Genomic DNA, 23066 nt, shown 5'->3' with positions numbered 1-23066 from the left:
ACGGTTTAAAAACAAACTGTGAATAGTTCATAATCCTAATTTTAATAAAACACTTAAAGAAAAACGTCATTTTTCCCGTTACTGGAGAGAACCCCCCTCAGCCTGACTGAGAGGAAAAGACCTGCGCTGCGTGACTGGATTTAATAGGGGAAACCGCGAAAATGCGACTAAAACGAACAATTTTATCAATTTAAACTAAATATTGGACTCAATATAGTGTTCCTTACAACTTACTAACGTTAAAGACCCAGTGATCCATGGATATGGGCTCTCTGCACGGCGGTATTTCCGGTGAAGGTGTAAGGATGCTCGATAACTTCCGCCGATCGTAGAGTCCAATGCAACCAATACCGAGAATTTATATTGAATTTTATACTCCATGGTTATAGTAAAGAAACGTTAATCACAAAAACAGATAAAACAGACACCCATCGTTGTGTTTATGCTTCGTTTTAAAATTATATTAAATAAACATAACTATAAAATTACATCTTCGTGTATGAAAGGTTCGTTTCAAAGACGGAAGGACAGTAAATTTTGAAGACTCTGCCATAATCCCGTTTTCATCGCTTTTCCACCGCTTTAATCTCCCCAACCGAAAACTTACAAGCATCCTTGCGTCAATGCGGAACTAATGCATGCATATATAGATTTTACTCATGTATTTTACTCCAGAACATTACTTTAAAAATGCATGCAGTCATACACAATAAAGCAAAGATGAGGGAGGGATTTGAGGACTGACACTCAAGGAAGACATCATCAAGTGTACAAAACTCATTTATTTTCCATCACTAGGAGATAGACACCAACTCAGAGACACGAGGCGCATTACTGTACATTAACCGTCAATAATTACAACAATACTTATCATAGCACAGATACTTTTTTTTTTTTACATTGTACAAGGTTGTCTCAGTATAAATAGTGGCTATTGTATATATTTCCCTTTTTCAGGTTATAAAGATGCAGCAGTGCTCCACTGACAGATGTGCAAAACCCAAATAAATACTACTATGTCCATAAGCACAAGTTACATGAAATACACACAAGTTCTGAAAATTCTCCAGTCATTTTATGATACACAGGATAATGAGGAATCAGATTGAGAATTGGTGGAGGAATTATTTGTTTAACCTTCACTGAACCTCATTCTGGCTTTTGACTCCTTCCATATACCAAATATATTGTAAGTAAAAGTTGATTTGGGTTTTGCTTTCGATCACATGTCTGAAGTAAGGTGATGTGAGCATTGGATGTTTGATGTTTAACTTATCAATGCCTGAATTATAATGGAATCTTGAGATGTAGCTATGACAAGATCATTTTTCACCCCAAAACCAAAAGAAAATGACATTCTGTTTTGTATCAAGAAACGGAAGTCTGTTTACCTGACATGATTTATGCAAATCATAATAATTTAATCATTTTTTTTTGGGGTTTGAAATGGGATATTTCACAAGATTCACCGGCTAATTCAAGCGTGATCTTTTAAAACATTCATGAAAACGGAGCCTGAGTGAAATGATTTAAAGGTGATTTACAGGCTTTGTCGCGACACTGAATTTTACTTTACGAATTTCAAATATATTCAAACAAAATCCAGTGAAAGTGAAAATCCACAGCATTTGACCCCTTTATTGTGGGAAACATGAAATTACTTAATAAATAAAAAATATTTTAAAGGTCTCTCCTCAGTCTCAGTCAGGTAGGAAAACCTCTCTCACTACTCAGAGGAAAATTAACTGAATAAGAAAATAATACAAATGAACAACAATCTAATTAGGCCAAAATGAATATAAAAGAGGCAGGATGGCACAGGTTAAAAGTCATGAGAGCTCCTGAAATCACACATGGATGGGTCTTTTTGGGTCTCTAGAAACACAGTTATTCACTCCAGTGTTCTGAATATATTTTATAAAAAACATCTTCAATATTTAAGTTTATTTTTTTACTCTTTAAGGAAATAAAAATAAATCTGTTTGCTCGTTTAAAGTAATTGATCTGTCCCCCTTCGGTAAACAACGGAGCGCTTTTTCACGTGTGATTCAGTGTCAGGGTTTGGTGATATGAACTTCACTGGCCCCCGTCCCATTGGTGGTGGTGGTGATGATGTACTGAGTGGTGGTCTGCTGACTGACGGCGGGCTGCTCCAGCGGGTCGGGGTGAACCTGTGCTACGGTGGACGGGACGGTCACCTGCTTCCCATCCAGCTCCGACTGTCCGTCTGAGATGACATAGTGTGTCTGCAATGCACGAGAAACAAAACACAGTTGCAGGACACCGTCTGAAAGTGGAAGCCAGGTTGTGAACGTCGGACTCACCGTTTTGACCTGACTGTTGTTGACGGCGGAGGTGACGGGGGTGCTGGCCTCTGCGATCACATACTGAGTGTGAGGAAGAGCCATCATCTGGATCTCAGATGCTTAAAGGAGCAAAGGAGGGAAACACAATACTGTCTTCATATTCGCAGGTTAATATAACATTAAAAAGAGGCGCCTTTGCTTAAGGTACTTACGATAACCCCTGTAGTTCCAGTTGCTGGGAAGGTACGCGTGCTGTGCAGCACCTTGAGTCTGATTAGTGGACGTCTGTAGAGTCTGGCTCTGAGCCAGGGTCACAGGGGTCAGCTGGGCAGTGGTTAGCTCCTGTGCAGCTTGCTGAGAGGAGGGACTTAGAGGCTGATCTGACACCTGATTGGTTGTTAGGAAGGGTCAAAAGGAGTAGTGAGAGTGAGTCTGATGCCAACAATTACAAACATGCATATTTTTATTCCAACCAAGATTATTTACAAATTGTTGAACTGTCAAATACTCATCACCCACTGATGATCCAAAATTATTTCATTTCTCATCATAGTACAACATTATGGACTAAAACAGACACAATACTTTGATTTTCTCTGATAACTACTGTGATAAGAAAAAATACAGGAATTTTCACAACAAAATCATAAAAAAACAAACAAAAAAAACTTTTTAGGTAAAAAAATGTTATAATGCAATAATACTGTTATACTGTAAAATAAACCAAGCACTTAAATATAGTTTTATTTTACAGTACAATCATAATTTCCTCATTTTCACATGGTATCTGCACATTTTTCAACAGCAATATTTTTTAAGTCCTCTATTTAAGACTTTACCACGACAAAAAAAAAAAAAAAAAAAAAAACAGGAAAATGTTCAGTTCAGCACGACACGACAGTGTTCATTTTGGCAGTCATTTTTGTTTTAGTCTTAGTCTTCAGATGAAAATGCTTATTGGTCTTGGTCACATTTTAGTAATTTTGTCTTTCATAGATTTAGTCTAGTTGACAAAGTCATTGCATTTTTTGTCAACTTTTAGGCATTACTTTTAATCAAACTGACATTCATTTTGGTAGCTATTTTATAAATTACATAATTTTTCCGTTTTAAAAGAACACTTGCTTGAATTAGCAGGTGAATCTTGTGAAATATCCCCTTTTTGCGCACTGTACAAAAAACAAAACAAAAAAACGGATGACGAGTCGGACAAGAAATTTAAGATCCGTATACGAAATTTCAGACCTCCTTATCGGAAATTTCAGATTTTAAGACATTTTCAGACCTTAAAAAGCGAAAATTTTATTTAAGACGTTTTAAGACTTTTAGAGGAGACCCTGTTTCAAATGTTAAACCATCAAACTTTTATTGTGGCAATTTGCCTGAAAAAATTTAGATTGGTTTAAAAAAAATTTATTGGTTTAAAAAGGGGAATTCACCACTGGCTAGATGGGCTTTTAATAATACTTGGCTGTCTATACTGTATTTTTTTCTGGTGCTACATGACTCGAGAAAACAAAAAAAGGCCTGTGGTGTATCCGTCAAAAACTTCAACACATATAATGCAATTTTAAAACAATTTTGACACCGCAGCTCTATCAATCTGGCTGTCCGTGGGCTGGGCAGTAATACAAACATGCAGGCTCTGTAGTTTAACAACTGAGATACGTTTCCCAAAAGTATTGTAATCCTAAACGCTTCTGAGAAAGTGCTGGGTAATTACTTCCAAAGTGTTAGTCCATTACTGATTCCAAATTACATGATAAAAATTATAGTTAGTAACGTAATCCATTACATTACACATTTAAAGTAATATATTCTGACTACTTTTTGATTACTTTTAACTTGTTTATCACATCAAATTGAATAGGCTAATATTGTGCATTATGCACAATACATTACAGCAGCATTACCAAAATGAGTTTCGTGATGGAACTGAAGGGAGTTTGTGAGTTTAATGAATAACATGTAATCATGTAATCTAATTACATGTATTTTAAACTGTAAAATAAATAATCTAATTAAAAGAACTTAATTTTTGGAATCTGATTACATAAACCAGATTACGTGAAATCAGTTACAACCAGTTCACTGATAATCAGTTACTGGTAGACTTTTGCTGACAAATAATCAGGAACGCAGGTGACAGAGAAACACTCCAAATTGTCCATTTAGATTTACAACTGACACTGCAACAATACAAATCTGGATGAAAATTGGTTAAATCCTGTCATTTACAGCCCTACACACCCCACATATGCTGTAGAGGACAGCTGCTCACCTGTGCATTGGCCTGCACTGTCCCTGTGGGCTCAGACACCTGTATGTGCTGAACCTGAATCGAGTGCTGGCTGTAACTGTGAGGGTCATGTAACTGACTCACATCTACAGTCGAGTGAGGAGAGGACGCCTGCAGAGACAGACAGACACAACACACTTATCAAATCTAATTATTATATATATATGAAGAGTTCAGATGCAAAAGCCTCTAAATGCCATTTGAAATTTTCTTCTTTAATGATGATTTTTATCAAACTTGTATATTTAAGTTCAGTAATTTCACTTAAATAACAATTAATAGGTGATTATCATTGCCATTTAATTGAAATTACTGAACTTAAATATACAAGTTTTATAAAAATCATCATTAAAGAAGAAAATTTCAAATGGCATTTAGAGGCTTTTGCATCTGAACTCTTCATATATTATATATATATTTATATATATATATATATATATATATCATTATTTTGTATATATAAATACACACACATGCATGTATATATTTAAGAAAATGTGTTCTTCATATATAAAATATTTATATTTATATAAAATAGATTATGTATTTATATATATATATACAGAATTTAAGTGCAAATAATTCTTAAATATATACATGCGTGCATAAGTATTCATATATACAAAATAATTATATACAGCACACACAAATATATTATGTAAACAAAGACTTTTATTTTGGATGCGAATTGATGCGCAATTAATTTTTGCACAGCCCTAATTACAACACAAGAGATACTTTTCAGTTTTGAAGCTGATTGTGACCAAATACCTTTTGTTTTTTATCATGACCTATGCATCAGTGCATTCTGTTACTGCTCAGTGCTTAATAAACGACCAACTACCTCGCCGATGGGTGAAAATAAATGAAAAGTAACCTAGCATTGGGGGTTTGTTGGGCTTTTTCCTGTTGTACCGAAACTCGTATCAAACTGTGACCCCAAAACTGAGTTAAGTACCAAACCAAAAAAATAAATAAAAGCAGTAAGGAGAATCTGAGAATTTTTTTTTTTTTAAATAAGCAAAATAAAAATAAGAAGCCATAGAACTAAAGAGCAGAAAAGCCAGTGTGAATGAATGTGTCCGTACCGGGGCGACCTGCACCACCTGCAGCTGTATGTGCTGTGGCTGAGACAGGCCTCCAGCTGCCTGAGACACAGGGATGTACTGGATCCTCTGGAAATCCCCTTGTGCCGTGCGGTAGTCTGTGGTCAGGGTCTGGGAAAGCTCCGTCATGGCCTGTGTCAATAGGTCGGTCGTCTAGGAGAAAGACAGAAACTGATGAATATTGTGTTTCAAGACATGGCACCTTTTTTAACCATTTCACCTGTAACACTTTTTTGATGCGTAAGGTGATCTAATAATCCCAGTGAGATTTTTCCAGAATGAATATTTTGATTTGATGATGTTCATGTTGCTCACCACCACAGTCTCAGTAGTGGTGCCGTCCGTTGAGATGACGGCAGGAGTGCTGCTGATGACCGTAGTGGACAGAGGTGCCTGGATGCTGTTGCTGTTGTACTGATATTCTGGATGCTTCTTGCGAATGTGCTGGACCATCTTAGTCTTAAAAAATAAAGAGTTATTAGCACACATAAATCCATACAGATTCACACACATCCTGACTCAGGTATGACTGTACCTTGCTGCTGTACTGTTTGGCACAGTGCGGGCAGCACACAGGCGCAGTGGCGATAGTGCCCGTCAGCTGGGTGTGTGTGCTCAGCATGGGGTCAGGCTCCCCCGGCCCGGCCGGACGCAGCTTCCGGATGCTGGGAGGCAATTCTGCCCCAGGGTGGTTCTTCAAAATGTGCGCCTTCCTCTTACTGGCACTTTTATAGACCTGAACAGGTAAAGGATGATATAGATTAATGAAAAGAGTATGTATGTATGTCTATATACTGTATACAGTATATGAAGAGTTCAGATGCAAAAGCCTCTAAATGCCATTTGAAATTTTCTTCTTTAATGATGATTTTTATCAAACTTGTAAATTTAAGTTCAGTAATTTCACTTAAATAACAATTAATAGGTAATTATCATTGCCATTTAAGTGAAATCACTGAACTTAAATATACAAGCTTAATAAAAATGATCATTCTAGAAGAAAATTTCAAATGGCACTTAGAGGCTTTTGCATCTGAACTCTTCATATATTAAATCGATATATTCCATCCATCCATAAATCCATACATACATATATATATATATATATATATATATATATATATATATATCCAGTAGTCAACATTTGAAGTGGATCAAAATCTTTCATCAAAGTTATAAATGAATTTTTAACAATATCCGGTATTGTCTTAGGACAACTTAATGAACTTGTCAAGCCAAAAATTATTCAGACACCAGATATAATTTTTTGATATTTTTTCACTAGTGGGTGCAGGACACTATAGTTAATTAATTTAAGTGAGGATAGCAAAATAAAGTAAACTGTGACATATTATACTCAATAATTCTTCATACAGTGGACTACCAGTAAAATGTATACAAATTTGGCACCAAAAATTATTCAGACACTTTGACTCAAGTTTGCTTAAAATTGCTAATGTGACCTTATTACACCACAGACTGAACAAAATTAAGCACTACTTGGTAATTGCCATAATGTGAGAAATTTTGAAGGTGTCTGAATAAATTTTGGTTTGACTAAAAATGTAAATATATTAGGGCTGTGAAACGATTAATCGCGATTAATAGCATCCAAAATAAAAGTTTGTGTTTACATAATATATGTGGGTGCACTGTGTATAATTATTTTATATATATAAAAATACACACACATGCATGTATATATTTAAGAAAAATGTGTTATTAATATATCAAATATTTATATTTATGTATAATAATGTAAGTATATACATGCAAATATTTCTTAAATATATACATGCATGTGTGTATTTATATATACAAAATAATTATACACACTACACAGATATATATTATGTAAACACAAACTTTTATTTTGGATGCGATTAATCGTTTCACAGCCCTACAATATATAAATATATATATATTTTTTTTTTTATAAAACTTGCTGAGATTTCCATGTTCTCTACTTTGTACTTTGATTTTTCATAGAATTTCACATTTTTTAGTTATGTTATAAACTATAGACACGAAAGCACTATGCAGGAAGAGCAAAATGGCAACTCTATATTCAGAGGAGGCTCAAGTCTCTTGGGTCAAGGACACACTGTTTGTCTTTCTATGGGTCTGCTGTGATGGCAGTTAACGTAAAGGGTCATTAAACTGTCAGGGGTCAAGCCTGTGAAAATGGTAAGAGAGAAGTGGCAAAGCTGAATGAGTCCAGACCTTATCACAGTACTGGCAGAAGTAATCTCTGTTGGGTTTAATGATGGGCAGCGTCAGCTCAGGAACCTCCTCCAATCGCATCTCAGGATGTCGTTTAGACAGATGATTGACCTGAGGACATGTGCAATTACATCATTAACGTGAGAAAATGAGCCATAAGTAACTTATGGGTGAGGGACAAACTGAGGTCAAAGGTCAATACCAGCATCCCTCGTCTCCTGAAGCCCATCATACAGAGTCTGCATTTAAACATGAAGCTCTCAAAGTCAGTGGTGGGCTCCTTCTGTTTCAGAGCTTTGGTGCGGTGGATGCGGTCCGCCTTTTTGGCCTCGCGTTCAGGGTTGTGCATCCTCTGCATGTGTTCCCGTAGTTTATCCTTCCTCTGGTCAAAACAATTATAATAATTGAAAAACACACAATTCAATGAATGAGAAGTTGTGTCTGCACTTCTGCATGCATGTTCCTCATCTGGGCATATGTGAATCACCTTAAACTGTTTTCCACATGTGGAGCACAGGAAGTCCTTGCGGTCCGAGTGGCGGAGCATGTGGAGTCGTAGCTTGTCAGGTCTGCAGAAGGCTTTATCACACTCCGTACACTGGAAGATCTTCTCTGAGTGGAAACTCCTCACGTGCTTCTTTACCTGCACAACACAGATATATGAGTGACCAATGCCACATAATCAGATTTAATGGAGAATAAAACATCGGTACCTAGTCAACCGTTCTCTGAGATTTGTTTTCATGTGCATATAACGCATTCTCTTATTAAACGGTCTGTACACATACAAAGTTCTCAATGCTTCGTTTTGGACGTAGGGACCCTCATTATGTTACTGTGTTAAGGTCCTTTCACACTGGACGCGATTTTGACTCACGAATAATTCGCGCGATGGTTTTATTTTTGATCAGCTGTTTGTATAATGAGTGTTTCCACACTGAACGTGAATGTGCTGCGGCAAAAAAACGACTTCTATTTTTTCCACTTCGATGTCGTTTTTTTTTTTACTTTTGAGGCGAAAGAAAAGGCTTCAGCCAATCATATTCAAGTCGTCTGTGAATGAAAATCTGAAACAAGGACTGGTGGGACGTTGTGCTCATTCGTTCGTATCGAGCCCAACCGGGTGTTTACAAGGCTTTTCAGTCTATTTGAGCTTCAATCCGTTTACTAAAAGTGTTTATTTGATTGCATGTAAACGTAGCCCCTGATGAATGGGACAGCTCACCTTCTGCTACTATGTTTCTAGCTCCGGTAGCACACTCTCTGTTATTTAAGATTGGGTGCACCCAAAACCTTCTTTTCTGCTTTTAAATAAAAATGAAAAGCTTGTCTTCACTGGATGATAATGATGGTTATGAAGAAGCTATGTCCTACGTCCCGCAAGTCATAGCATTGTCCCGCGTTTAATTTCAGCCCATCAGGCAATTGCTAAGCATGTATGGGTTAGAAAGACGGGTTTTTTAACATAAAATGTTGCACAATGCACCTTTAATAAAAATTACATTTTTTAAAAATACATCGGGCTGGGTGAGACGGTTTAGAATTAGATGCGTCTTATTTGCAAGCACAGCTCACCTGTATGAAGTCTGTGAAAGATTTCTTGCAGGAAGGACAAGAAAAGCAGCCGTTGACCAGGTGAACCCCCACATGCACTTTGAGCAGGTCTAATCTGTCATAGGACTCGGCGCAGAACAGACAGGAGTATGTGCGATGGTCGGAGTGCAGCTGCAGGTGATCCTCAAGAGAAGCGTTGGTCAGAAAGCCCTTCCCGCACTGATGGCACATGTGACGGCAGCCGTCCCGCCCGTGGTACCGCATGTGCTGGTCCAGCTTGTCTTTATCTCGGAAGGCTTTCCCGCACTGGGGACATTTAAAGGGCCGAAAGGACTTACGGATGAATAGATGCTGGAGAGCGGCATTCTGGGTAAGAGAAGAGAGAAAACATGGAATGGACACTTCTGAGAGGAGAAGACGAGCAGGATGATGAGGAACCACTTTGATTACACTGAATTAATATGGTTTGCAAGCGATGACATAATGCACTTCCTTGAGTCTGTATGTCAGAGATGGCGGTTAAAACAAGCCCTCGTGTTTGCATGCCGAACACAAACAGGATTAAATTTTTCGCTCGTACTTATAGTTCACCCAAAAATGTACGTCTCACCCTCATGTTTACACTGCTCTTTTTAATTAATAAATTGTCATTTATTTACAGAACAACATTAAAATTACAATGGATGTTTTAATTTCTCTGTTTCCAAACGTTAAACCAGTTGTTCAAAGGTAAGATGATCGGATTTTGGTTATCGGATTGGATCAAATCTTGAAAATGGGTTGTTCAAAAGGGAAAGAAGGAATCTGAAATCAGATTAGATCAAGGAATCCAATCCTAGTTTTAATCTGGATCAAACCTTCAGTTTGTGTTGTTCAAAACTTGTTAGTGGGATTTGGATAACTTTGATTAAAAAAAAAAACAGGATTATCCTGATCCCAACAGGGGGTTGGATTTCAAGGTGTATTTCAGGAAGAAAATGTAGTAAAACTTTAAAATGGGTCAAATAATACATTTGTATCATTTAGTGTATATACTTTTATTTATATTTTGCTCTTGACTTGTGTAACCGTTGTAACAGTGATAAAGTAGACATAGGCTAACAATTAAGCTATTCAGTATAGTAAAGTAAAAATAAAATAAAAATTATCTTGTTCCCATTTGTGTTTTGTCTCAAAATAAGAAACACTTACAGTGACCCCATGCTGTCTCTTCTACCTGTTCTTTACATAGCTGGCAGCCCACATTGTGATATGTTGTCCCATTTAGAGCACTGGTAATCTGGATTTGGTAATCTTGAAAACGGTGTATCTGGATCAGGGTGATCCAGTCCAATGTTGCTTTGAAAAACCGGCATAAAATTAAGACGGATTACCTGATCCTGGATAGGAAAAAATGGGATTTCCAAATCCGGATCATTTTGATCCAGATTAAATGTTTTGAACAACTGGCCCATAGAGATTTTATTTTTGGCTGAGAATTGACAATTTCCTATGACATTCTAAACTACTCCTTCCTGGTTAAACACGGTGACATGATGACAATTAAGTAATGGCAGAATGTTGATTTTCAGTGAAGCTGTCCCTTTAACTCTGTTGGGTGATGAAGCTTGAGGACTGAACTGATACAGACAGATGTAATGGGGATGCAGGGAGTCAACACTGTATTGACTGAAGGAAAAAGTTTCCTCTGACTCCACTCTGGCCCACATTAGACCTACCTGCAAGTCCACCTTAACGTGCAGCACGCAACAAAAGAGAAAGACACACACACACCCACACACACGCGCTACTGTTAAATAACTCTAGCCTGCTTAACACACTACATTGCAGAGATGTGAGGGTGTGGGTCACTCGTGACAGGCGTATCTTACCCTAATCCTCCTCGCCCTCCTCATGTCCTGAGGTGTGAGGTGGGGGTCTACGGGACTGGTCTGACACAGGTCCTCTTTGGGAGACCCCGGGACCCCTGTGGCCGGAGGTGGGGAGACAGAATCCCCCTCGACTTGCAGTGCCTCAGTGTGAGTCGCTGGTGTATCAAGCCCTTCCTCAGTCTCCGTCTCCATTGATTCGTCTGCCATCTCCACCACCTTCAGTCCATTAAGAGCTCCATCTGTCCGTTCCTCAAATGGCAGTTTATCTACAGACGCCAACAGCTCCTAAAGCAGGTGCAGAGACAGAAATTGAGCACAGAATCCATTGAAAGTCTATTAAACCAAAACTTGCAAGTTTCCAAAAGGTCATTAAGAGAATGTAAACCTAATCTGATGTGTGCGGTTGAGCTGACGTAAACGTATAATATTTGATGAGCTCTATGTATGCGTGTTGATCAATGTTTATATGTGAATAAAAGAATATGTGAGGAAAGCGCTATAGAAATGTAATGAATTATAATTATTATTATTAAAAGACTAAATTTAATCTGTTCATCATAAAAAGGGATCGTGTCTCTTCAGAACTTAAACTTCTTGATTTATATGGATGGACTTTAAAGGGATAGGCGTCTTTGTTTCCGCAGTAGTTTCAATTTTGAAATTTTTAGGTCAAACTGTTCGTGTTTGTCAGTCATATAATGCATGTCTATGGTCACCACCTCAAAGAGCATGCACAGAGAAGTCCAAATTAAACATGATTTAATGACTTGTAAATGTAAGTACACATTGATGCCCTAAGGCGGTTTGTGTGAGAAAACGAACAGTATTTATATCGTTTTTACCTCTTGTAACCACAGCCACAAAGCGCCCGCGCCCTCAGATCACTTGGACGTGGCTGTGCAGGTAAAAACGATATGTTTGTTTTCTCACACAAACCGCTAGTTTTGTGTCTTAGGCCATCAATGTGTACTTACATTTACGAGTCATTAAATCATGTTTAATTTGGACTTCTCTGTGCATGCTCTTTGAGGTGGTGACCATAGACCTCCATTATATGACTGACAGATTATAACGGTTTGACCTAAAAATATCAAAATTGAAAATACTGTGGAAACAAAGACACCTACATCTTGGATGTCCTTGAGGTAAGCTAAAACATACCAAAAATTAATTTCAAAGTGAACTATGCCTTTAAAGATTAAGCATGATTGAGCATTATTGTGGTGTGTAATTATATCATCCTTGGTGTGAATGGGCCTCTATGGGTTTAAACCACATGATGGTGGGTAAATGATTTTTTTGGTGAACTTTCTCTTTGATGGACTGGTCAACAGTACCTGTGTCTTGTCAGCACTCTCAACAGGAGTCTGTGGGCAGATGAATTTGGTACGCCGTCCTGGTCGCCTTGCAGGACAGAATCGTTTCCTGCCCCGTCCTCGGCCACGGCCCTTTGGCCTGGAGGAAAAGCATATTAGTCAGACTCAGCAATGGAGTCAGCGTCAGGAAAATAATCATGAACACGGGAGAATAGGAGCCATTTATGTGCTTTGAAACCTTTGGATGAGGTTCAGCTTGTCATCGTGCATGTTTAAGTGTTGCTGAAGCTGCTCCGAGCTCATGAACCGTCTGTTACACTCGTAACACGGCCAGTTCTTCTCCTGTTCACGTAAAACTGACACAGACAGAACAGGTTGGGTTAGAGTTGAACCAGGAACCACAACAGATTTTTTTTTTTTTTTCAATATTATCTTTAACTGTAAAGAGATTGTAATAAAGAGTGCTTTTGATTTACAGGAAAAAACAACAATAACATGGTTTTTAGTAGACTGAATGTGTGCATGTTTCTGAAGAATATTTTTGTGCTTTTGTTCCTCTTTATTATCTGGAATTTAGTTATTTTAAACTGTTTTGCTGCTTACAAACTGTCTTAAAAGTGCCTTTTATAATATTTATAATTTGAGAATACCATACAAAAAAGCAAAACGCGAACTACCGAACTGTTAGAAAGTTAACCGTTATATCCTTAGTCAATTTTATAGTTTGTCATGTCTGTGGCTGTGTGAATGAATAAAAGATGATAATTAAAATACCTTTTCTCTCTTCGTCTGTGACATCATGAACCTTTTGGTTGACAAACTCAGCATATGATGCAGCGTACCACACCTGAAGTGCAAGATTCATCACAAAATAATTGTTTACTGTGAAAAACAACCTTAAAATAAATGGAAAAAAAAAAAAATTCTGCGTGGCAATTTCATGTTTTAATTTCCAATCAAAAGAGAGATTCATAGTCATTCTGAATATTGCTTGAAATACTGAAGAACTAAATAGTAAAAAAAAAAATTAAATAAAGATATAATTAGGGCTATCAAACGATTAATCGCGAGTAATCGCATCTAAAATGAAAGTTTGTGTTTACATAATATATGTGGGTGCACTGTGTATAATTATTTTGTATATATATATATATATATATATATATATACACACACACACACATAGATGTATATTTAAGAAAAAAATATTTATCTATAAAATATTTATATATAATATAAATTATATATAAATCTATATGAAATATATACCTGAAAATATTTCTTAAATATATACAAGCATGTGTGTGTATTTATATATATAAAATAATTATACAATAATTATACACATTGCATTTATTATGTAAAAACAAACTTTTATTTTGGATGCGATTAATCGTTTGACAGCCCTAATAATAGTTATAATTGATGCAAGACAAAATTTGATTAATTTGATTATCTGTTTGTTTGCTATAGATGAGAAACTTGTTTCTTTCTGCTGACCTTAAGCTCCTGTTTGGGCTGAATGTTCTTAATGGTGGTGTAAAAAATGTCCGAGCCGTACTGATAAGCCACCAGGTTCTGCTCCAGGTGGTTCTGGGCCGGCCGGACAAACATCATCCAGTTGCATCGCTCCTCATCGGACAGGTCGAACCAGAGGTCCTCCGCCCTCTCGCCCTCTTTCTCTGGGTCTAGCATGTATAACTACACAGCAGGATTACACGTGTCAGACTTCTCAACACTAAACTACAAAACTTCTTATGATAAAGAAGAAGGGTTTACTTGTACTTTCAGGTGGATGAGCGTGTCCTGCAGTTCACTCTGTCGCACCAGCGGCCCCTCTATAGGACCGAACTGTGTGCGTTTGGGGATACGCCGCTTGGTAAAGACTCCGCCCAGGAAGCGGTCGATATACAGGATGAGAGGAAGGCTGGCCCGAGCCTTGGACATCACCGGGCGGTTCAGGATAGGGTGCAGAGGACCGTGTTTTATACATGCTCCCGAATTAGCATTATTACAGTCTTCACACCCTACAGACAGAAATAAAAATTCACATTCAAAAGTGTCTTATGTATGAACCTGGGGAGTGATCTCACATTTTGAGAATCAAGAGAATTAAAAATGTATTTCCTCTCACCACAATTTTAACCTGATAGTTCACCAAAAAATGAAAATGAACTCTTTTACGTCATACCAAACACTTTTTTTAAAACTAAATCTGGTGAATAGACTGTCAATGGAGGGACAGAAATATCTCAGATTGAATTTAAAATATCTTTATTTGTGTTCCAAAGATAAAAGGATTGTCTTATGGGTTTGGAATGACAAAGATGAGCAAATGATGATGAAATGTTAATTTTTTGGTGAACCAACCCTTTTAAGGAGTAGTTCACTTTTAAAAAACTTTTGCTGATAATTTACTCACCCCCATGTCATCCAAGATGTCATTCAGTTGAAAAGAAATGAAGGTTTTTGATGAAAATATTCCAGGATTTTTCTACATATAATGGACTTCAATGGGAACCAAACGGTTCACGGTCCAAAAGACAGTTTCAGTGCAGCTTCAAAGGGCTTTAAACGACACCAGACGATGAATAAGGGTCTTATCTAGCGAAACAAGCGGTCGTATCAAAAATAAATAACAAAGTTTAAGTTTTATAAGCACAAATGCTCGCCTTGCTCTGTTCTGTGATGAGCGCTCGTGACTCTCCTGTTCGAAAATGAACAAATCCTTTTTCGAGTCATTTCATTCGTTGAATTAACCAAATGACTTGAAAAAAGATTCATTCATTTTGATGAACGAGTTTGAAGCTTATAAAACTTAAACTTTGTTATTTATTTTTGAAATGGCGGATCGTTTCGCTAGATAAGACCCTTATTCATCGTCTGGTGTCGTTTAAAGCCCTTTGAAGCTGCACTGAAACTCTCATTTGGGCCTTGAATCGTCTGGTTCCCACTGAAGTCAATTATATGGAGAAAATCCTGGAATGTTTTCATCAAAAACCTTAATTTCTTTTCGACCGAAGAAAGAAAGACATGGACATCTTGGATGACACGGGGGTGAGTAAATTATCAGCAAACGTTTTTTTAAAAGTGAACTTTTCCTTTAAGTGTTCATTGCTGAACATCTACTCACAGAGGTTCTGGGGAGTGAACGGCTGGGGCGTCCTGGGTTCCCAGTCATCCATGTCAGAATCATCACTATCATTGTCTTCTTCCTCGTCCTCTGAGTCTACAGTGGAATCCGTGGCCCCCAGGGGACTCGACGAAGCCTCCGCCATGTTGGGGAGAGACGCATTAGTCACAGCAAGTTGGCTCTGTCAGGAAAATAATCAGTGTCTAGTCAACATTGCTTCACTAAATAATGCTTTATTTCATACACTTCAGTCTCGAATGCCTATGGCAGAACAATGTTAAGAAGTCTTTCAGGTGAACAGTTGCATTATGGGACATGTTTAGCAGTGCAGTGTCACCTGTGGCACGGGTTCCAGGATCGCCTGTGGGCCATCAGCGACGTTGCTTAACACATGCAGATTGGCGGTGTTCATATTCTGACCGCTGGGTAGCAACACAGTCACCTGGGGCATCAGGTCACGTTAGTGGTCAACATCAATGGGCAATTGCTAAAATATTACATTTGCAACCAGATGGTATTATTTATATGGTACATGTAAAAATCAAAAAGATCATAATGCCACAGAACCTGTTGTGTTGTGCCATCTTGCTGAATGTAAGCCACTTGGGGTTGATCTGTAAACTGAACAAGACCGAAAAAGAGCAGTAAACCTTTAGAGTTGCTGTGACATGAACAGTATATGTTTGTGATTATTTTTCATCATGAGTGCATATGCAAGGATAATGTACTATCGTCAAATTAACTCAAAGTGATCCGGTCATGTATCACTTTTGAATATTTTAATATTTTGAACACTTTTAATATTAGCTGTTTAATGCATTAAAAATAATAAACGCAATTAACACATAAATAGCTGCTCACTTCTTATTTGCCAGGGGTTTTCAAAAGAGGGAACATTAATTAGCTTTATATTGAAAAACTGTCTGACTAGCTGCCTTCCCCGTCTTACTCTCTCTTCTTTTTCATGTTTCTCTTTCCTCTTTTGGTATCCTGATTTTGTCCTCGCCATCTATCTGATGTGTGAACTGTGAAGTGCCGCATTTCTGAATAATCCACAAATGTCTTAAAGGAGTAGTTCACTTTAAAAAAAAAAAAAAAAAAAAAACTTTTGCTGATAACTTACTCACCCCCGTGTCATCCAAGATGTCCATGTCTTTCTTTCTGCAGTCGAAAAAAAATTAAGGTTTTTGATGAAAACATTCCAGGATTTTTCTCCATATAATGGACTTCAATGGGAACCAAACGGTTCAAGGTCTAAATGACAGTTTCAGTGCAGCTTCGAACTTGTTCATCAAAATAAACAAATCTTTTTTCGAGTCATTTGGTTCATTCAACGAACGAAATGAACAAAATGACTCAAAAAAAGATTAGTTCATTTTGATGAACGAGTTCGAACAGGAGAGTCACGAACGCTCATCACAGAACAGAGCAAGGCGAGCATTTGAACTTATAAAACTTAAACTTTGTTATTTATTTTTGATATGACCGCTCGTTTTGCTAGATAAGACCCTTATTCATCGTCTGGTGTCGTTTAAAGCCCTTTGAAGCTGCACTGAAACTCTCATTTGGACCTTAAACCGTTTGGTTCCCATTGAAGTCCATTATATGCAGAAAATCCTGGAATGTTTTCATCAAAAACCTTAATTTCTTTTCGACTGAAGAAAGAAAGACATCGACATCTTGGATGACATCTGACATCATCTCTATGCAGTTTCCACATTAATTCGGAGGATCAAAATTAAATATATACATCTCCACTGGTAGATGAGCTCACCTGTGTTCCATCGGCAGGGTGTATGTAAACCAGTGTGTGTTCGGCGGACTCAACAGAGGTGTAGGAGCTTCCGTCTGCAGCGTATAAAACCTGCTGCTGACCACGGTCTGACTGCTCTCCACTGTACACGATCTGGGCCACCGCACCGGCCTCGAAGTGCACCTGCACACCCGTAACACACAAAAACAGGTGAACCTCGTGAAAACATGTCAAAGTGGGATTTCATACTACCATTCATTAGAAATCAAACTGTTGTAAAAAAACGTTAAACTAACTTACAGGGATAGTTCGCTTTAAAATAGATTTTTTATATGTTTTAGCTTACCTCAAGGGCATTCAAGATGTAGCTGTCTTTATTTCCGCAGTATTTTCAATTTTGATATTTTTAGGTCAAACTGTTCTGGTCTGTCAGTCATATAATGGAGGTCTATGGTCACCACCTCAAAGAGCATGCACAGAGGAGTCCAAATTAAACATGATTTAATGACTTGTAAATATAAGTACACATTGATGGCCTAAGACACGAAACGAACGGTTTGTGTGAGAAAACGAACAGTATTTATATTGTTTTTACCTCTTGTTAGTGATAACAAGAGGTAAAAACGATATAAATACTGTTCGTTTTCTCACACAAACCGCTCGTTTCGTGTCTTGGTGGTGGTGGTGACCATAGACCTCCATTATATGACTGACAGACATGAACGGTTTGACCTAAAAATATCAAAATTGAAACTACTGCAGAAACAAAGACACCTACATCTTGGATGCCATTGAGGTAAGCTAAAACATACCAAAAATGTATTTCAAAGTGAACTATCCCTTTAATAGTTTATAGATAACTCAACAGTTGTTCATAGCTTGGTAATAAATCTAAAGAGAAAGGTCTGGTTGTACCTGAGATGTATTTCCCGTGTCATTGTTGGATGCCGGACTCCACACAGGTGACGACTCCTGCTTGGCCTCCATGGCAACCGTATGACACCTCCTTCACCTATCCACCTGTCATCAACCACCTGTGTGTTCATTATAGAAACCGACTTGTTTATCAAGAATTTATTAATTTCCGTAGTGGTAGGTTTAAGATGATATTCACCAATGATCGCGCGCATGAACTCGACAATCGACTACTGTGGGCTTCGACCATAAACAGGAAGCAAATAGAGAGGTATGTGAGCTGGCTGAATTCATATTATTCATATCTTTCACATCTACTGCAGTCAGATTGACCATGGTAACTCTTAATAACACAACGACTCACTTTGCTGTGCACTCGTAATGACAAATCAAGAATGTTAAGAGGCTAAAAGCAGGTTTAGAACATTGAAGTCAACAGGATGCGAATTTTAAAAAGACGATAACACGGTGTAGGCAACACCGAATTTTGTCGTTTTTGTCTGTACTGACAGCACTCCAAATGTACAAAAAAATTAGCTCAATGTTAAAATTGACCGGAGTTCTCCTTTAAAAAGTAACTAAGTAACATAATTAATTACTTTTAAAGGGTGTAAGTTAACATGAGTAAAGGGAGTAACGGGGGTAAATATTGCATTACTTTTCAAAGTAACTTTTTAAAAAATTTTCAATTTCTCTGATTTTTCCAGGGTTTTCCAAGACTGTGAATCTTGTACAATGTATCCTGTATATCCCAAAATGATGTAAGAACTCTCTTACAAAAAAAAGGACTGTATTGGTGGTACTATGGTACTGTGATGGCATCGCACCATGATAATAGAAGCCATACATGGTTACTCCAATGTTCTTAAAAAATAAAATCATGATTAATCTATATAAATGAAATGCATATGGTTCAATAGGATTTCTGAAGTAAACGGAACAGAGATAAGTTTGACACATTTCACCCGTTCATTATTGTATTTGTGATTTATTGAAAGCTCGCTGTTTAACCCAAATACAGGCACCCCGTACTGGCGGTCAGTCTAATCACTGCACGGGGGTAGAGGAGATACATGGCTGGACAGAAAATCCCTAACAGCCGTCCTGGGAGAAATAACACACGCAAACGCCTATAACCCCGGCCTTCTTCAAACCCTGAGACTAATTCCGAGATTATAAACGCTGTAATGGTGAATGAAGCATTCAGGGTGTTTGTCAGGCTCTCTCCCCCCCTGTCTAAAGCCTGCAGGTTGGGAGTTCCATTCGGACTATACCACACACAACCCGCAGCGGCATATAAACATTTCCACTCCGGCATTATCAGACATTAACCCGCACTGGAAGCCAGCAATGATAGTGGGATGAGAGCAGATGCACTGTTTTACCCGGAACGTCACTGCGGTGTCGTTTTATTCTAGCGCATTGGTTTCATGGAGGTTTTTGAATGCGGGACAGGGGAGCTTGGCTCCCCGCTCATAGATGAGCTCGGCCGGCGGGCGCGCTCAGTGAGTGTCTGCAGCAGAATGAGGAAGACACGCCACGACTCCATTTTGGGTGGGACTAAGACAACAACAAAGCACGGCGAAGACACTCAACAAAATATATCTACACCCTAATCGACCGTTCAACGGAAAACAGGCTGTGAATTGTACGTGACACTTACTGAGAGACGATCCTGAATCCCCGCTTAAGCTTCGGGTGCGGATTACCCGATAGTTTTGAGCATTTTTAGGAAAAGGTTGAAGTGGGTCTTCCCTCTGAATGGTAGCTGCAGAGATGGCTGCCTTGCATATATTAACATAACCTACCTAGCAACAGACGCGCGGCCCCGGTCGACGATATGCACATTATATGACGATATGAGTTTTTCAGGAACGATGGGGCTAAAGTAATATATTTGTTGTGGTGGTTAAATTACGCGTCTTTGAATTTTAATATGTATAGATTGTTTTTCATTTCGAGATAATTGGGATTTCATGCTCGTACTGCGTTTTCCTCTCAGGACCAATAAGAATTTTCCGCCATGTCTCCCAACCAATGAAAAACAGAAAAACGTCTTCAAGTCCGTCCAATGAGAAAAAAGAGAAGGTGCCAGCCAGAGACGTACCAATGACATTTCAAGCGCGTCACACAAACAAGCACGTAATCCCTGTGTACATGTAACGTTAGGCACGTATACAAATTCATTTACACATAAATATATATATGTATGTGTGTGTTTTCTACAGTCTCTAAAGTTGCTTGGACACTTTCCCATTTAATTTTAATCTGGATACTTTAGATCGGCCGTGGACCCTGTCTCTCATCAACAGCCTGTTTGAGAGTTCATTTGAACAGTTTCTGCGAGTTAAAAACTGAAATCGGTCTACTTTCATCAGATATAATAAGAATATTTCTTATATACTACTACACAAACCAGAATAAAGACAACACAATGACACATCAATGGAAGTAGTGAATTTATTGATGTTTCCCACCTGTAACCAAGATACAAGCCATATTTCCACTGGTTTCAATCATATTTTACTTCTAATATGAACTTTGTATTATTTTCCCCTCACCCCTACGACCATTTCCACAATCAAGCAGGCAATGACAAGGTCCAAGATTGGAACCATTTAGGTGCATAGTGAAAGTCACATACAGAAATACTGTCACAGGAAGAGGGAAAAGAATAGAAAACAAAAGAACGGAATAAACTAAAAAATATATCATAACATCTCATAAGAACAATGCACACCACAGGATGTCCTTGATAAAAGCCATGATTGCAACATCAACTATACAGGCATACAAAGACATTGCTAAGAAGGGGGGAAGAGAGAGAAAACCAAAATTGATTAAATTTTTTCCTTGCCTTCCATATTAGTGGACATGCAAAACATTTCTTTCACCTGCCTTGGCCTCCAGCTGGTTAATTTTAGTGCATTTTTGCGCTTTACGTCCTTGTGGGTCAAATGCTATAAACAATACACATCATATTACAATTACAGACGACTCCGGTGACGGATCTACGCTCTCTTTGATTTAAGCAATGTGTGCAAAGGTTTGCCACATGATAAAACTCCCCATGTCAGTTCTCATTTGGCAGCTATGAAATGAAAATGCAGTATAATTGTGATTAACATGAGCTGAATGCAACATTTTATCTGGCCAGATTTACTCGATAAAAGGGGAGTGTTGGAGTGTGTGGATGTGACGCCAGGACCATTTCTTCTAGTAGAATCCGAGTAAACAGACATTTTAGTGTGATAAGGGAGACTGGAGGCCCCGAACCTTGTGGCCCTCTGTGCTTCAAACCAATGAGCAATGAGCATCTGCAGGGGCCGTACTGTTTAATGGTCCAAGTATATGACACCATAACCGAGAGATAAAAAACAAAAGACATGGTAATGTTATTGAAATCGGGCACCTCTACATTCACAATCAGCCAAAATATCTGGCAGGCTGTCACGCCATTCTGTTTGAACCATTCATCGTATCTTACACAGGTGATGGTATCAGATGTTTGGACCGTGCTATCAGTCCTTTAATCTCAAAGTTTAAACCTGTAACCCAGCCAATATTTAAGCTCTGGGAGAAAAAATATGAATAAATTTACCATCTACTTTTTTTTTTTTCCTGTTTATGTATATCATGTGTTTTTAATAATTACAAAGTAAACGATTGAATGATTTCTTCTCATATTTTCTGATTCACTATACATTTAAGTTGTTACAAATAACCTTCATATACAAGCAATCTATTTAAAAGAAGTATATCCGGCGGCCAGCGATGGTGTAGACAAACTGCTGTGTCTTTATATTGATTGTTTCAGCTTTGCTGTACCACTATAGGCTAGATCTTTATAAAATTAACATTTAAAACAACATTATAATACTCTCCAATTTTATTTACGGAAAATCAATTCCATGCTAAATTTGCGGAATCACGTTCTCCTGATTTAAAACCACTGATAAATTGCCTTTGAAAGAAAAAAAAAACAAAGTTACAAGAGCATAAAATTGCGCTCCATGGTACAACAGTAGCAATATTAGAAGTAGTAGTATTAATAAACTGTTGTTTTCTTTAAATGAACCAGAATATGCATTTCAAATGCATGAAATGATTTGAGAGCAGTTTTATATTGGTCAGTAGTATGTTCACCCCTCTCTAGCTCCACAGCCCCCTTAATGGCTAAATCTGCATCTGCTCCAGATATTTGTAGGTGGGGTTTTCATAGCCATGGTTCTGCATCTTGCTCAGGTGACGTTCTTCTGGAGATAGCATAGGGTCAACCTGAAGCACAAGAGGAAGATTGAACATGTCACTACATCCATAAAAATATACACAGTAAAAACTAAAAGTGAAATTATTATTACAATTTAAAATAACGTTTTCCATTTGAATACATTTCATTAATTCCTGTGATGTCAAAGCTAAATTAGCATCATTACTCCAGTCTTCAGAGCTGATTTTGTGATCATGAAACATTTCTTCTTATTATCAATGTTGTAAACAGTCGTGCTGCTTAAAGTTGCAGTAAGCGATTTCTAAGGGTCTGTTTACACCTGGTCATATCATGCATTTTGTCTGGATCAGATAGCTATG

General features: G+C 37.8%; 2 protein-coding genes and 1 long non-coding RNA gene across 10 annotated transcripts in view; 1 reads left to right on the top strand and 2 right to left on the bottom strand.

The window, feature by feature from the left end:
• Positions 1 to 1454: 1454 nt before the first annotated feature.
• On the bottom strand, positions 1455 to 20458 carry prdm10 (PR domain containing 10). 4 transcript variants are annotated; one of them, XM_039647607.2, is made up of 23 exons: positions 20140 to 20458; positions 18477 to 18595; positions 17583 to 17744; positions 16376 to 16429; positions 16146 to 16250; positions 15809 to 15989; positions 14461 to 14702; positions 14176 to 14376; positions 13450 to 13522; positions 12914 to 13031; positions 12697 to 12814; positions 11360 to 11644; positions 9510 to 9854; positions 8422 to 8577; positions 8137 to 8316; positions 7935 to 8045; positions 6247 to 6447; positions 6027 to 6170; positions 5694 to 5864; positions 4588 to 4716; positions 2519 to 2693; positions 2325 to 2425; positions 1455 to 2246 (listed from the first exon to the last, which is right to left on the bottom strand). In XM_039647607.2, exons 2-23 carry the CDS (start codon positions 18546 to 18548, stop codon positions 2055 to 2057), a joined length of 3516 nt encoding a protein of 1171 aa, XP_039503541.2. In that variant the 5' UTR covers positions 18549 to 18595; positions 20140 to 20458; the 3' UTR covers positions 1455 to 2054. The 4 variants fall into 4 exon arrangements, with proteins under 4 accessions (XP_039503541.2, XP_088991464.1, XP_088991462.1 ...); XM_089135338.1 differs by having other exon boundaries at positions 15809 to 15944; XM_089135336.1 differs by lacking the exon at positions 20140 to 20458 and adding an exon at positions 19862 to 19984.
• LOC148977290 (uncharacterized) lies at positions 20019 to 22437 on the top strand. Its single transcript, XR_016169840.1, has 2 exons — positions 20019 to 20124; positions 20479 to 22437. It is a non-coding gene; the product is annotated as an uncharacterized LOC148977290 (long non-coding RNA).
• The window catches only part of aplp2 (amyloid beta precursor like protein 2), a 90537-nt gene continuing 88393 nt past the window's right edge, over positions 20923 to 23066 (bottom strand). For all 5 annotated transcript variants that reach the window (XM_039647381.2, XM_039647378.2, XM_039647380.2 and 2 more), the window contains one exon: positions 20923 to 22754. In XM_039647381.2, coding sequence (XP_039503315.1) covers positions 22653 to 22754 — 102 coding nt within the window. In that variant the 3' untranslated portion in view covers positions 20923 to 22652. The remainder of the gene's footprint in view (positions 22755 to 23066) is intronic.

The sequence above is a fragment of the Pimephales promelas genome, chromosome 10 (assembly GCF_988280905.1).
Source record: "Pimephales promelas chromosome 10, fPimPro1.hap1.1, whole genome shotgun sequence".
Taxonomy (NCBI): domain Eukaryota; kingdom Metazoa; phylum Chordata; class Actinopteri; order Cypriniformes; family Leuciscidae; genus Pimephales; species Pimephales promelas.
The sequence above is the reverse complement of the archived record's forward strand: the minus strand, read 5'-3'. Positions and strand labels throughout refer to the sequence as shown.